General features: G+C 43.0%; 3 protein-coding genes across 3 annotated transcripts; 1 reads left to right on the plus strand and 2 right to left on the minus strand.

The window, feature by feature from the left end:
* Window positions 1-1,634: 1,634 nt before the first annotated feature.
* Window positions 1,635-4,206, plus strand: ESA1_2 (Histone acetyltransferase; the record flags this gene model as incomplete). Its single annotated transcript, XM_064829224.1, has 4 exons — window positions 1,635-1,656; window positions 1,711-2,916; window positions 2,980-3,256; window positions 3,315-4,206. The coding sequence occupies 4 exons, from the start codon at window positions 1,635-1,637 to the stop codon at window positions 4,204-4,206; spliced, it is 2,397 nt and encodes a 798-aa protein (XP_064686426.1).
* A 717-nt stretch (window positions 4,207-4,923) lies between these two features.
* ATC70_010002 (uncharacterized protein) lies at window positions 4,924-11,209 on the minus strand (the record flags this gene model as incomplete). Its single annotated transcript, XM_064829225.1, has 5 exons — window positions 4,924-5,244; window positions 5,303-6,176; window positions 6,231-9,989; window positions 10,045-10,957; window positions 11,014-11,209. 5 exons carry the CDS (start codon window positions 11,207-11,209, stop codon window positions 4,924-4,926), a joined length of 6,063 nt encoding a protein of 2,020 aa, XP_064686427.1.
* Window positions 11,210-11,393: 184 nt separating this feature from the next.
* On the minus strand, window positions 11,394-13,044 carry SSL2 (DNA repair helicase RAD25; the record flags this gene model as incomplete). Its single annotated transcript, XM_064829226.1, has 4 exons — window positions 11,394-12,666; window positions 12,730-12,782; window positions 12,862-12,938; window positions 13,011-13,044. The coding sequence occupies 4 exons, from the start codon at window positions 13,042-13,044 to the stop codon at window positions 11,394-11,396; spliced, it is 1,437 nt and encodes a 478-aa protein (XP_064686428.1).
* Between the last annotated feature and the right edge of the window lie 1,764 nt (window positions 13,045-14,808).

Genomic DNA, 14,808 nt, shown 5'->3' on the forward strand with positions numbered 1-14,808 from the left:
CTACTTAGCAACATGCCACGGCTTTTGTCAATTCACCACTTTATTTGTCTTTTAAGAGCAAATGGCGTATTGCCGTACGTGGATTCCGATAACCACAAAATGATATCATTATCTACTGTTGGACAAGAGAATCCCTCAGTTTTAGTGTTATCCCCCCCGAAATCCTTGTGTCGCATTAAATCTTGGCGTGATATAGATATGTATACCTCAGGCAATGAAGGTGCTTTTTTTTTTATGGATCTTGTCGTTTTTACCAGGTTTAAACATTTTTTTGGTGGAATATTATTCTCATGGTTCCAAAGGGCTGATCCCATCATTTGGAAATGATATACCGCAAAATGCGATTTGAAACCAATTTCATCCAGACAGAAGCCAGCTGCCATTACACACAACGTCAATCTACATTTGGCTATCACAAAGAAGATTGAAAAATCAACAAAAGGCTGGATGGCATGTGTTAGCAAATATCCAATTCAGAGCAAACAGCAAACTAGTACGAAAGTTAAGGCTCTTGAAACGAGGTATAGTATCAGTCTAAATGCTTTCGCCGATATAAATAGCTTACACAGACTACAACAGCACTTATACATTAGAGGGAAGTTCAACGAATCAAGAAAGTACACTGAAAGTCCCATCTGAACGACTCGCCCATGTTGCTTGCTATACAGTATAGATATTGCTTATAAAATCACCCTGATTGAGACAATTGTTCATGCAAGAGCAAGTGTTGACTGAGAAGAGATGTTCTAACAACAAGTGTTGGCATTGCGTGAGTCAACAAGCGTTCGTAAAATACGCATGGTGAGTCCATTACACAGAGGGTGCTCAGGGTACAGTATGTGTCATTGGATTGGGCTTGATTGCCTCTTGGGACGTACTCAAGCCTTGAAATAAAAACCACCAGTTGCGCTGTACACTGGTATCCTTTGACCAGCACCAAGTCGCTACGGTTTGCTGTAAATTTGTGATTTTTTTTTACTGATTTGGACTTGACATGTTGGCGAGTGCTGCTTCGTGAGATCAGATTCATCGCTTGGTGTGATTTCGATCTCTTAAAGCCGTATACAAATGGAGGATTTGAAGGCATAAGAATTGATGAGCAAGGGACACTTTTCTAATGATGTATCAACGGCTCGATTTCAGCACATGTTTTCAGCAAGATTCGTTTACACGGTGCTGGGCAAAAAGACGATTCCAACCTCAATCAGGGATAATCGCATTAAACTATGTATTTGACATCAAGCAAACAACATGGATCCATTCAATCTCCACATGTCCATCTGAAACCATCTCCACAAAGCAAAACGACAATAGAGTGAAATCAAGGGGTGATTGCTTGTCATCTTACTATGATATCTAATCAGATCCAGCTAAAGTGTAACATGCCACGCTACACTTTCATTGTCATGTCTGTTTACAAGTGACGTCGAGCAACGAAATCGCGTCGCGTTTATCAGTAGTTGGGAAAGTACCAAACAGGTGTTTTGATAATTCTTTAAATAAGATGCGCGACGTGAAGGAAATGCTTTTTTTTTTCTACCTTCCTTTCTCTTTTCTTTGTACATAATCCTCTTCCTCCTCCCTCTTCCTTCATTTTTCTCTCCATTGAGTCGAGCTGACACTACTTTATCAAGATGATGTATGTTATTAAAAGAGGTAAATCGAATGCACTTTGATTTTATCACCATCAGGATCTAACACGCAAGGTAGACGGCAGCAAAGAAAGTGTTCATTTTGACAAGATCACATCTCGCATTGCCAAATTATGTTATGGATTGAACGAAGAATTTGTGATTCCTGCTCAAATCTCACAAAAGGTAGTGTCTGGCGTCTATCAGGGCATCACGACCGTGGAATTGGACAACCTTGCTGCAGAGACCGCTGCCTACATGACCACCAGCCATCCTGATTTTGCTGTATTGGCAGCTCGTATTGTCATTTCCAACCTTCAAAAGGAGACAGACGCCAAATTCAGTACTGTCATTGAAAAGCTGTATCATCACGTACATCCCAAGCTCAAGCAACCCAATCCTCTCATTTCTCAAGCGTTGTATGATGTCGTAAAGGCCAATGCAGACAAGATTGATGCTGCTATTGTGGATGATAGAGACTTTTCGTTCAACTTCTTTGGTTTCAAGACACTGGAGCGTAGTTATCTGTTCAAAATCAACGACAAGATTGTGGAGCGTCCTCAATACATGATCATGCGTGTAGCTCTAGGCATTCATGGCGATGATTTGGAGAGTGCGTTCAAGACGTACGATCTCATGTCCTCCAAGTACTTTACGCATGCCACACCTACCTTGTTCAACGCTGGTACTCCCAAACCTCAACTGTCAAGCTGTTTCTTGGTCCAGATGCGTGATGATAGCATTGAAGGCATCTACGATACATTGGCTACATGTGCTCGTATCTCCAAAGCTGCTGGCGGTGTAGGTGTTGCCTTCCAAAAGATCCGTGGCTCTGGATCTTACATTGCTGGCACCAATGGTACTTCTAACGGCATTGTACCTATGCTTCGTGTGTTCAACGATACAGCTCGTTTTGTTACCCAAGGTGGTGGAAAGCGCAATGGTAATTTCGCCATGTACCTAGAACCCTGGCACGTGGACGTCTTTGACTTTTTGGAATTGAGAAAGAACAACGGCGTTGAAGAAATGCGTGCGCGTGATTTATTCTTGGGCTTGTGGGTACCTGATCTCTTTATGCAACGTGTAGAGGAGAATGGTCAATGGTCTCTTTTCTGCCCCAATGAAGCGCCTGGTTTGACTCAAGTGTATGGTGAAAAGTTCAACGCTCTCTACCTGCAATATGAAGCAGAAGGCAGAGCCAAGAGAACAATCGATGCTCAGAAGCTTTGGTTTGCCATTTTGGAAGCACAGATTGAGACTGGTATGCCTTACATGCTCTATAAAGGTAAATTAAAATGGCCACATGGTATAAGGACAAGTAATGTTTAAACAGCCTATCTCTCTCTAGACGCATGTAACGAAAAGTCAAATCAAAAGAACTTGGGCACCATTTCCTCGTCCAACCTTTGTACAGAGATCATCGAATACACTGCTCCTGACGAAGTTGCCGTCTGTAACTTGGCCTCGCTCGCTTTGCCCAAGTTTGTCGATCCAGAAACCAAAACCTTTGACTTTGCAAAACTTCATGAAGTCGCCAAGGTTGTTACCAAGAACTTGAACAAGGTGATTGATGTCAATTACTATCCTGTTGAAGAAGCGCGTACAAGTAACATGAGACACCGACCGTAAGTTTCCTCGATACCAACGCTGCTTGTGCTTCAGTCTAACATGTCATTGTATTAGTATCGGTCTTGGTGTACAAGGTCTTGCTGATGCATTCATCTTGATGGGCTATCCATTTGACTCTCCTGAAGCTGGTCAACTGAACAAGGACATCTTTGAAGGCATCTACTATGCTGCTTTAGAAGCCTCGTGTGAGATTGCTAAAGAAGTTGGGCCCTACGAAACATATGAAGGCTCACCCGTAAGTCAAGGTTTGCTTCAACACGATCTTTGGAAAGTGGAAGGATCAGATCGCTTTGACTGGCCCACCTTGAGAGCCAACATCAAAAAGTATGGTATCCGTAACTCACTCCTACTTGCGCCCATGCCCACTGCCAGTACCAGCCAGATTTTGGGCAACAATGAGTGCTTTGAACCTTACACTAGCAACATTTACACACGTCGTGTACAAAGCGGTGAATTCCAAGTCGTCAATCAATACCTGTTGAATGATCTAGTCAAACTTGGCCTCTGGAACGACAATGTCAAAAACATGATGATTGCGCATGGTGGTAGTATTCAAAACATTCCCAACATCCCTGACGATTTGAAGAAGCTCTACAAGACCGTATGGGAGATCTCTCAACGCACCATCATTGACATGGCTGCGGACAGAGCTGCTTTCATTGATCAATCTCAATCCATGAATCTGTTCTCTGCGGAACCCAACTATGGTAAATTGACCTCAATGCATTTCTATGCCTGGAAAAAGGGGTTGAAAACTGGCATGTATTACCTTAGATCAAGACCTGCTGTCGAGGCCATCAAGTTTACTGTGGATCAGTTGGCTCTCAAGAACATGTCTTTGAATGAAAACCTAACAGAACAAGACGAGGCAGAGGAACAAAAAAGACTTGCTCAGTTGCAATGTTCCATAGATAATCAAGATGCCTGTCTTATGTGCAGTGGATAAAATGCTTGTTTCCCTAGATTCCTTTCTTATTTATTATTCCCTTTTCTTCCCTCACTCTTTTTTTTTTTTTTTTTTTTTTTTTTTTTTTTTAACATCGCATCATTATTCATTACATATACACATACTCTTCCTCTCTAAATCAATAAAAAGAATTTTTTTACCGCTTAATCATGATTTATTGCTTTTACACACAATGAGAATTAACATGACACAAGGAGATCTTTATGATTAGTATTTAGATGCAAGGCAATTTTTAAATGGTTAGCCATGATTCAACACAAATTGCTGTCGAAGCTGTCAAATACATATAATTTACAGAGTTTTACATGCTTTAGATAGTTTTTTTTTTTGTCATAGTATGCCAAATATGGCTTCACATGTGCACCTCCCAGTGGCCGTTTGAGTCTCTACATGCTTTCTAGGCGAGTGCAATTAGTTCTAGGCAGGCACGCAGCAGTTTTAGCTCCTATTATTATGCAGCTATGCCAAACTGCTAGCGATAAAAAATGTGGCCAACCTATACCATATTGTCTAAGTCTAATCTTGGCCCCAACTCAACTTCAACTCTAACCCATCTACCCCATTTTGCTCCTTATAACCATTTTAAACGCTTCACAATAGTTTTCGTTTTGCAATTCCTGAGTGAGTGATTAATATTCAGGGAAGATCACCTAAGCTTAGGTCGCCTTGCACCGCAGTGACATTTTATTCTACAAATCAAGGCTTTCTAGAGTCAGGAGCGAGTAAAAACATGTTGCTGTATACAACAGTATGAGAATGGTATTTGATAAAATGCTTGGTTTTTGCGTACAAGCCATCGTCGCCACGTAGCATGTTCCAGAGGACAGGATGAACCCAGTTTTCTTTCAATTCGTAAAGGGATCCAGAGAGATCCTGAATACATTGAATCAGATCTGCAGGCGCAATTTCCGTCTTGTCCAAAGTCTCTAGATCCAAATGCAATGATTCGGTTGTACTATAAGCAGCTAAAAAGATATTGGCTCGCGATGTGATGCCGAAAGGACCCTGTTGCATGAGCTAAAGAATGACCACATCAGTATATAACTCCTGCTAAATGCAAATCGTTTAAACTTACAGTGCGAGACATTTGTTTCAACAAATGATTAAACTCGCTCAATTGCTGGCATCTTGCCCTTAATGAATCGAGGTTCTTTACGCCACAATCTCGTGCCAGATGAATGACGTCTAAATCAACATTGGCCCATTGCAAATCAATCAAATCTTCCTTGTAAATGTTGGGATTTTCCTTTGCAAAGAGAGCCTTGGATTGAGATAATTCGTTTTCCCAAATAGTTTTCAAGGCGTGTTGACCAGCAAGCGATTCAGACAGTGCTGTTTCCAGTAAATCCGAGTCCTTGAATCGAGTGATCAGATGCCTGTGTACCAGCTCCAGAGCGCGTTCATGGTGCACAGGTGCTTTCAAACGGAGAGCATGAGAGACAATAATGGCTGTATCATCGCGTACATCAACATCATCGTCTTGCAATAATTGAGTGATAGCTAATGCAGCAGTAACACGAGCATCTTCCACAGATGCATCAAATTCGCTCATAAAGACCTGTGTTGATGTGAATCTTAGTGATTTGACAACAGCTTCACGAAGCGGTAAGGTGATGTCTTTTTGGCTGTATTTCGCAATGTAACTGCTCCAGGTTACTAGGCATTGTTGGACCCAGTTTGATGGAGAAGCTTGACGGAGGATCTGAGCAAGGAGAGCACCCAGGAGTGGGAGTACGGATTCAGTAACAGACAACGCACGCTTTTCAGAAAAGTGAACCACCAGCTGATTCCAATAGGCTTCCAATGTGAACGGTAATTTGGATGACAAGGCAGGGTAGGGCTCCTTGGAGTTTAATGCCATGAGCAATTTAGCTGTCAAGACGTAGCAGTTTAAGCTATCTTCACCGGCAAATGTTCTTTGCACCAAAATGGACTGCAATTGACTGATACTATGGGGTGGATTAGCAACACTGCGATGCTCTGTCAATGAAATTAAAACATACCCAGACTGGCTCTTCTCTGCGGGACACATGCTGTAGTAATTGAACAGCTTCTGGAGCACCAAGAGACGTACTTCATAGTCATGATCTCGAAGCAAGAACAAGAGATCTTCTACCTTGGCATTGGGCTTGTTGTTGTCCAAAGTGCCATTGACAATGATAGTAGCCATGCTCTCTCTCACCAAGTAAGCACCAATGCCTGAGATGGCATCACTGTTGATGGTACTGATACAGTATTCCTTGGCATGGCTTCTGAGACTAGCAAAGTGCTCGTCAGCAAGCGCCATCAAATCTGTACTGACGTTCTTGTCACTGTTGCCACTGGTCTGCTGCATTATCCACTTGGTATCAAAGAAGAATTCACTGACAATGTTCAACAACAAGGCACTGTTCATGTTACAGAATCTCTTTTCACGCAGCAAATCCAGCCAAGCCATGGCCATAGAGGGCATGTCACGGATGAACTGAACAGAAGCTTCATGTGCATAATTAGCAGAGTAGAAATGACCACGCAAAAGAAATTGCACTTGAAGCAGTCGACCGTGAATTTCGTTTTGGGTTGTGGTGCTAGAGATACACAGCAATTGCTTGATGGTAGGCACTACGTCCAAGACCAAGGGCACAAGCGCTCTGGCAGCCATTTCACGCGTCTTGTAGATGGCACTGGCAGCACAAGGCATGACAAGAGGGATAAAGGGTGTCAATACAGTCTCACCATCTGTAGCATCCTCTGCTGTGTTGGAGGGTTGCATACGAGACAACAAGGTCAAGATGGGATACAATCCAGGATGTACACTAGCAGCCATTGAGTTCTTGAGCAACTGATCCACAGCGACACCCAATTCCTTCAACAGGTAAGGGTGGAGCGCAGGGAAACGCACAAAGAATTCACGGCCGGTCAATGTATTGACATTGCTGTGCTCGTCTCGTGTCTTTTTGGTGCCAAACGTTCTCTGAAGCAAGGTAGAGAACAGCATGACAGAGCAGTTGCGAATAGCCCAGCTGTGAGAAGAGAAGCCATTGATGGCAAGAGAGAAGCCACCAGAAGCATACTCTAGTACATGGGTGCCCAGCTTGGAGTCCATGAAGATGGTGCGCATGATATTGTAAGCATGGACTTGAGGTAAATCAATACGTTGGTCTGCATCGATGGGTGGCTCTTCGCTTGCCAACTGCATCAAATATGTGATGGCTTTGCTGAGGAGCTCCTTTTTAACAGAAGGCTCACTGCTGACAATAGCCAGGATACATAGGGGAAGACCAGCACTACGACGCGTGATGGAGATGTTGCTCGAGGTCAAACTATCCAGATTTTCTTGCAGCCATTCAGCTGGGAGTTGTGCAATGGAAGGATCACGCGATGTCAATAAGCGTGTGTTCAAGGCAACGTAAGCAGGATACACGGCTGAGAAGGCACCACGATGTCTGATGTTGGTCAGCAAGTGATGGAACAATTTGCCGCTCTTGACAAGGTCCTGATGTGTCAGGATGGTGTCTTGAGAGAGTTCCGCAGAAGCAGGGGCCTTGGCAATGATGACTTGCAACAGGGAGCTTGCTTCCTTGACAGCACGCCAGCAACAACTCAAAATGACTTGGTGCTTGGGGCTAGAATCATCGCCTTCGTCTACTTCTTCCTCTTCTTCCTCGTCCTCTTGATCCTCTGCTTGACGATAATCCGTTGGCACATTACCTTCAGGCGAGGCGTCTGATAACACAGGCATCACTGTATGGCAGGTCATATGGATCAGTTCAATAGCACGCGCATGTGTCTTTGTCCACTGAGCAAAGTTGTTCTTGATGGTGGCACTCTTGTAGTCAATCTCTTGAAACACATATTGCAAAGCGAGCAAGGTGCCGTGCATGGGATGTTGTTGAGAGGCCAGCAGCAGGTTGGATTTAGCAACGTCAACTTGCTTCTCCAGCAAATCCAGCAATCGTTCCGTAAAGATGATGGGAGCATCAGACAAGGTGGATGTTTTGTTGTGAGTAGAAGCCACTGTGGCCACGTTCTGTTCAGGGCTCAAATCAAAGCCGAGTCCCATCACATACTTTGTAAAGATCAATCGAAACACCATGGCACCACTATCACTTTCACCAGCACGCGTACTGACCACGTTGTTCAAGCCCCACCACAACAAATCTTGCACATCACTCTTGGCATCGATACCAGGCAGAGGGCTAGGGAATTGACACAGAATCTCAAATGCTTGCACACGGTTGAAATCGTAAGGGTTCATAAAGACATCGACCAGAATCTTGGCAAGACGAGCATTAGCAATAGGCATGGTGAAGGGAAAATCAGGCTGTTGATCAGTGAATCCCTCAATAGGAGGAAGCTCGGTCACACCAAAGATCTTGATGGTAATGCTGAGGATACGCAAAGCAGTAGCCACACGTTGATAAGAAGCACCTGGATACAGCGATTCAGCAACATGATCACAGAGCCAGTAGAGGAACGTCTTGGCTTGATCAATGGCCACGAGGATATCCTGAGCATCCAATAGGGCATTTTCTCGCTTGCTTTCTTCTGTGCATTTATCAGCATAGGACAACAGAGACTTATAGTTGCGGTACTGGGAATAGAGATTGCCTCGAAGACGAAGCAGGATCTTGCTCAAGTGAGCGCACATTTGCTGACGGAATTCAGGGGCTGTCGAGTTCATGTTGAGAGGGATGAACAACTGGAGCATGTCCAGTTCTGTGCTGGTAACCTGTGCTGTCGCTTTACGAGACTCACAGAGCAAGCCAAGAACATCCATGCGCACTTGAGCATCGCTGTGATAAATGGCGAGCTTCAATGTATCCACAGAGATTTGGTTCTCTTTGGTGCTGACTTGCTGTGTGTAGGCTGTACCGTCCACGATATCAAGACCTCGACCAGACTTGAGTACGGCAATGAATGCATTCAATCGACGCGCGGGATCCAAGTGGCCATCTTTCCATAAGGGGTTCTCCAAGTCCTCTAGAATGCGAATCATGTACCAAAACGATTGAGAGCTAATCTTGAACAGAGGTTGCAACAAGAATCCGCTGGCATTTTTGCGAAGCAGCTCAGAAGGAGCGGTAAGGCACTGCAAGAGAGGTAGCACCCACAGCTCAATCCACTGATCTACAGCTTGTTTGGTAGTTTCATCCTCTGTATCCTTGATCTTGCCATTGTGCCCCTTGAACTTCTCATAGCCAGGGATAGTATCTTGCACACGACGGTAGAGGAAAGCCAAGATGAAGAAGGTGATTTGAGGACACAAGATCAAACTGTCCATAGCAAACAAGCATTTCTCTATCAAACGAGGCTCTGCTTTTAAAAAGGCGTCCGTGTGCACCTTTTCCACCAACATGTTTAACAAGGAGTACTTTACTTTTCTATGCCAGTCCATGGCCAACAGGTTCTTTAACAGAGCATGCACACATTGCTGATATTGATCTTGTTGCCGGTAAAAGGACGTCTTGATCTCTAGTGTGGCAATGGAGAGCTCAAAGATAGTACGTACTTTGTGCTGAATTGAGTCAATGGGATCGTCCCAATGATCCCATACGTATTGGATCAGCATGTTGATGTTTTTGGGCTGAATAGGGCCAGATACGGCATCCATGAGCTCTGTGTCGTTGGGAGTACATTTCTCCATGATTTCTTTGGTTTGTTGAAGCCAGGTAGCCATAGATTCAAAGGCAATCACTTTGCAGGCACTGTCCAGATCGGCTCTTGCACAAAACAAGTTGATGCTGTAAAAGATGATTTCGTGGAGGTTCTTTGCAGGACAGCTAGTATAGAGTGAGTATTTTTGAGCCTCAAGACTGTGCGCTGACCACTACTTACTCTGCGATATAAGGCACCAATGCAGTATCTGTAGGACAATCCAGCATGACAATGTCTTTGCGCAGACTCGACACCAAGCCTCTCAAAGCAAACACCATGGGAGCATCGCGGTTGCGCCAACCTTCGTTGCCCACCAATTGATCGCGGGGACGAAACACGCCGAGCGAATCAGCAATATGATCCACAATAGCATTGCTGTCTGCTGTAAAGAACCATCCCAACACCCAATCTCTTGCAAATTCCACATCATTGGCCAAATTCATCACAGCAGCAATTGCCATGCCTGCTGTCTGATTGCACTCCTTAATCAATGTTGTTGTGTCCATGCAAATGTCCAGCAGGATTTGCAGAATATCGCCCAGCAAGATGACATCTTCGTCTTTGGTGTGATCAATGGTCTTGGATTCGACTTTCTCAAACATGTGAGGCGCTACCTCCAATTGTCGAGACAGCAAGACGAGCAATGTCTTGACGGTAAATTGAATGTCGTTCATCAGTTGATCTGCGTTGCTGTTGTTCTTGTTGTGTGTCAATTCATGTTGCGCATGCTGCAAGCCCTTGACCAGGAATTGAAGCGTATGGCGGTACGTATCAATGATCAAATCATGGCCTAATGGGAACTTCAATGTAGCATAAATGGCCAGGGCCTTTTGCGACAGAGGTTTGCCCTCAAAACTAGGCTCATTGTGGGTGTTGGATGTGTATTGCATGTAGTAATCTTTGAGCTTGACATCGGTGCCGCTGGTACATTTGTAGGAGGCTTCAATCAAGGGAATGAATGTGCGGCGAGATAGGTTTTCACAAGCTGCAAAGTAGCCGAGAGAAGCAATGGGTTCTACAATAAATTTGATCTGTAAAATTTCGTGTGGTTGTAAGCGAGCAGCATAAGCGACGTTTTTCTGCATCAATTTGACTATAGAATTATTGTAAATAGCTGGATCTGACGATGATTCTACAACGTTCATTTACCAGACTCTTTAATGCAAGCAGCTTGTTTATCGTAGGAAGCGTCTTCTGCTGAAATTAATTTCTGAAGGCTGGCAACGACAGGTATCAACTCCTCATTGACATGCTGATGCACGTAATTTGACAAGATGGCTTGCCATGAAACAAACAAAGGTGCTGGTAGTTTGACAGGCTTCAACCCCTTTCTTGACTTTTCCATCACTGTAAAGATTGACAGAGAAAAAGATGATTTACATTTCGAAAAAAAACCCACCTTTGATAGATATTGGTGGCTTATTTTTATATACAGCTTTCAGAGTAGCTCAAAATTCCTGCTTTATTACATGATCCATGAGTGTTGTGTGTGTGTGTGTATAATATATATATATAGAAAGGAACGAAATTTATGCTTTTGAATCATCGTTATCACTACCAGTGCCATTACTACTGCTACGAGGGATACAAGAAATAATTTGCTCACACACTTCTTTTGCAATGGAAGGATTGCTTAATTTAAGAGCAAAACTAACCAACTTGGTTTCAGATGTGCCGTCTTCCTTGACCTCTGTCTCGAATCCTGCAAATCTAACAAACTTGTCTTGCATGATAAAGACCTTCATACCTTGGAAAAGCAACAGATTCAAAATAACTCGGTAGACTGAATCCGTGCGCATGACAAGACGAGTTTGTAACACCTTTTTGGCCTCTTCCTCCTTCATGTTAATACGGAATGTACCTACACCACGCTCCTTCCAGTTGCCGGAAGTAGTATCCAAGACGAGTAGTTTGGCTTTAGTTTGATAAATAGTATCTTCATCCTCTTCTCCTGTGGTTACTTGGGTTTGTTGAACAACACCAGGTACTTTGACCTTGGCTCCTTCTCCAAATGTAGCTGGTGTACTGGTTGTTTGTTCTTGATCGCTCTCGCTGCTATTCCCATTGGACTCATCAGCATGATTTTTACTATTGTTGTCTTTGGGCACAAATTCCACAGCAGCAGTGGTTGTGTTGTTGTGTGAAGAATCAGTTTGTAATGCTGCTGCTGTCGTGGATGGTGAGGATGATGTGAATGCATTTCCAGCTGCCGCTGCAGTAGCAAAAGGTGAAGCAGTAGCCTTTGCGAATGAGCCAAACGAGGGTGCAGATGTTGACTCCTTGCTGCCTGATAATATAGAAGATTTGAATCCTCCAAATCCGCCACTGCTGCTTCCAACGCCAGAGGAAATACTCGAAGTAGAAGATCCGAAACCACCAAACGTTGGCTGCTTTGATGGTGTGGGTATAGTTTGATGTGTTGCTGCCCAACCCTTGGTACCAAAACCAGAAGAAGCGCCAAACGTGTATTTAGGCTTATCCTCAACCTTTGTTGTTGCTGTATGATCCTTCTTAGTATCCTCCTCTTCGTCATCATCTTGAGCAAATTCTCCCCAATCCTCATCATCACCACCGCCGTTCTGCTTCTTGCTACCACCGCCAAACTTATTGGCAAGTGAGTTGTCTTGTTCAGCCATGGGTTCGTCATCTACCTCTTCGTCATCTTGGCTGATGCTGGTAGCAGTACTGGCACTTTCAGCCAAGTTTTTATCAGTGGTTGTCATGTCCTTCATGTTTTTACGAATGGTACTGACAGTGGTCGTGTTGTTGCTGTGGGTGCTTGAATCTTCGTCATCGCGCTTACTATAAAAATAAGTATAAGTAATTCGTGATGAATGATAGGCAAAGGGGAATGAGTGGATTTACGTCTTTTTGGGAGCTGACACTGTGGTAGATGATGCATCTTCGCTCGCATGATGCTACAAGTGTGTATATTAAATGCGTCAGTTTTTGATGCTGCTTTTAGTCTTTCCACAAGCCCATCACTGCGAAACATACCTCGCTATCTAATTCCTGTAAGGGAGCAGGTTCTACAGATTGTGCTCTGCCTCTTTTTTTGTTCAAAGCAATTTCATCTACAAAGTACATTTCACACGTCTTTTTGTTAGAAACCACTGCATGACCTCTTCAAAATCAAGGCAATTTACCAATATCAGTAATAGGCTCTGGTGGAGAAGACATGGTCTATGATTTTTGTAGTGTTGTATATAATATGGAAATCGACACACAGAGAGAGAAAAGAGAGAAAGAAAGAAAAAAAAAAGAGGCGAAAAAGATTTTATTCTTCGCGCGAGGTGAAAAAAGCTTGCCACCAGGCAAACTGAAGGCGATATATTGGAGCTATTCCAATGCAGTGTGTATAGAGGTCTATTGCTCTGACTCGACATGATGTGAGAGTGTGCCTACTGATGAGTAAACAGATATTAGCACTTGGCTTGAGAGAGAGAGAGAAATGGGATGCCCATCATTAAAATGGTATTGTATGACACAACAACATCATCTTATGACAGCCATAGTAAGATGACCATATGAGCACCTGCAAATGAGGCAGCATACCCTAATATTCTTATCAATTTCAATTTATTATTCACACGGATTTGGTGTGCATAGAGCTTAGAAATCAACCTTCTAAAGAGATTTTGCAATTGACATTCAAGGATGGGAAACATATATGGAGGTAGTATATCATGCTGTTGCCTTTGTCCTATCAGAAGGATAATGATTTGGAAGGGTACATTTCTTGTCTCAAGGCCTTGGAGAGTATGTCGCTCCGAATAAACTGCTTTTCCCTAAGAAAATGTTCTTACTTATTGAAGCAGCATGTATTGCAATATTTCCTTGTTCGTTTGATACGAGGTAAAGAATACTCATATCATTTGTTTGTGAAATCAAATCAGAAAAAAGCATCGTCGTTGATGCTGCAAATCAATCACAAGATAAAAACGTCCAACGAAATGCCCATGCTTCAATGGAGAGCTTTCGAAGCAGCAAGAAATACTACCGGATACATTTCCAGAGGAAGCCTTGAACAAAATTGGCTGGCAATTATCTAGTCATTATGGATAAGTGAGGTACATTTTATGAGAAATTGCGATTTGGATAAGTCGGTCAAACGTGAGATTTTGTGGCCTGAATGAGCATAGAGGAATAACTGGATGGGAATCTGCACTGTCAAGCCTATTTGGGTAAATTTGATCCATTCGCCTCATCATATAATATACTGTAGAACATTCAAAATTTCCATTGTTAATAAGCTTACCAGCAACATATCGCATCAAAATTTGCATGAATCAGCTTTACCGAAATCAATATGCCTCCTGTTCGAATTAGACGTTGCACAGACTGCAGAACTGCCCTTCCAGAAGACTTCTGCTACTAAAGATGTGATTCATGCCGTGTAAATAAACTCTATAAAGCAAAACATAACCAAATTTGACAGTTTTCAAGCCTTCATATCTTGGCATGTAGATCTTTATGAGCCACCGGAATAACGCCAAGCAATTGTACTTGAGTAGTAGTAACTTCCTGACACTTATGCTCAACTTTTTGGGCCAAAAAAAATCATGGCCAAAAATCGACCAAAAAGCATAAGGGGTACCTCATAGTTTTCATCGAAAATCAAATGATCGCGGTTTTCACCTTGAAAATGAAGACTTTTACTATGGTATATCTTGAATCAAAATGTGTCTCTCGATTCAAAGCAACCTCTGAAACCACTTTTATGAGGTTTTCATATGCAAAATCTGGCTATTTTGGCCAAAAACCACTTTTTATATTTTTATAAATTGCTCAATAAATTTATTCAAAACATCTACTTTACTTGGTACCATTGGAAGCGTCTTGGAAAGTATTTCAAGAATGAATTAGAAAGTGTAGGGTGATCATCACAGTTTATATAGTCGAATATCATAAAATAGATGAAAGAAGTCGAAAAAAGACGATATC

Source organism: Mucor velutinosus (assembly GCF_035048745.1).
Source record: "Mucor velutinosus strain NIH1002 chromosome Unknown tig00001563, whole genome shotgun sequence".
Classification (NCBI taxonomy): Eukaryota; Fungi; Mucoromycota; class Mucoromycetes; order Mucorales; family Mucoraceae; genus Mucor; species Mucor velutinosus.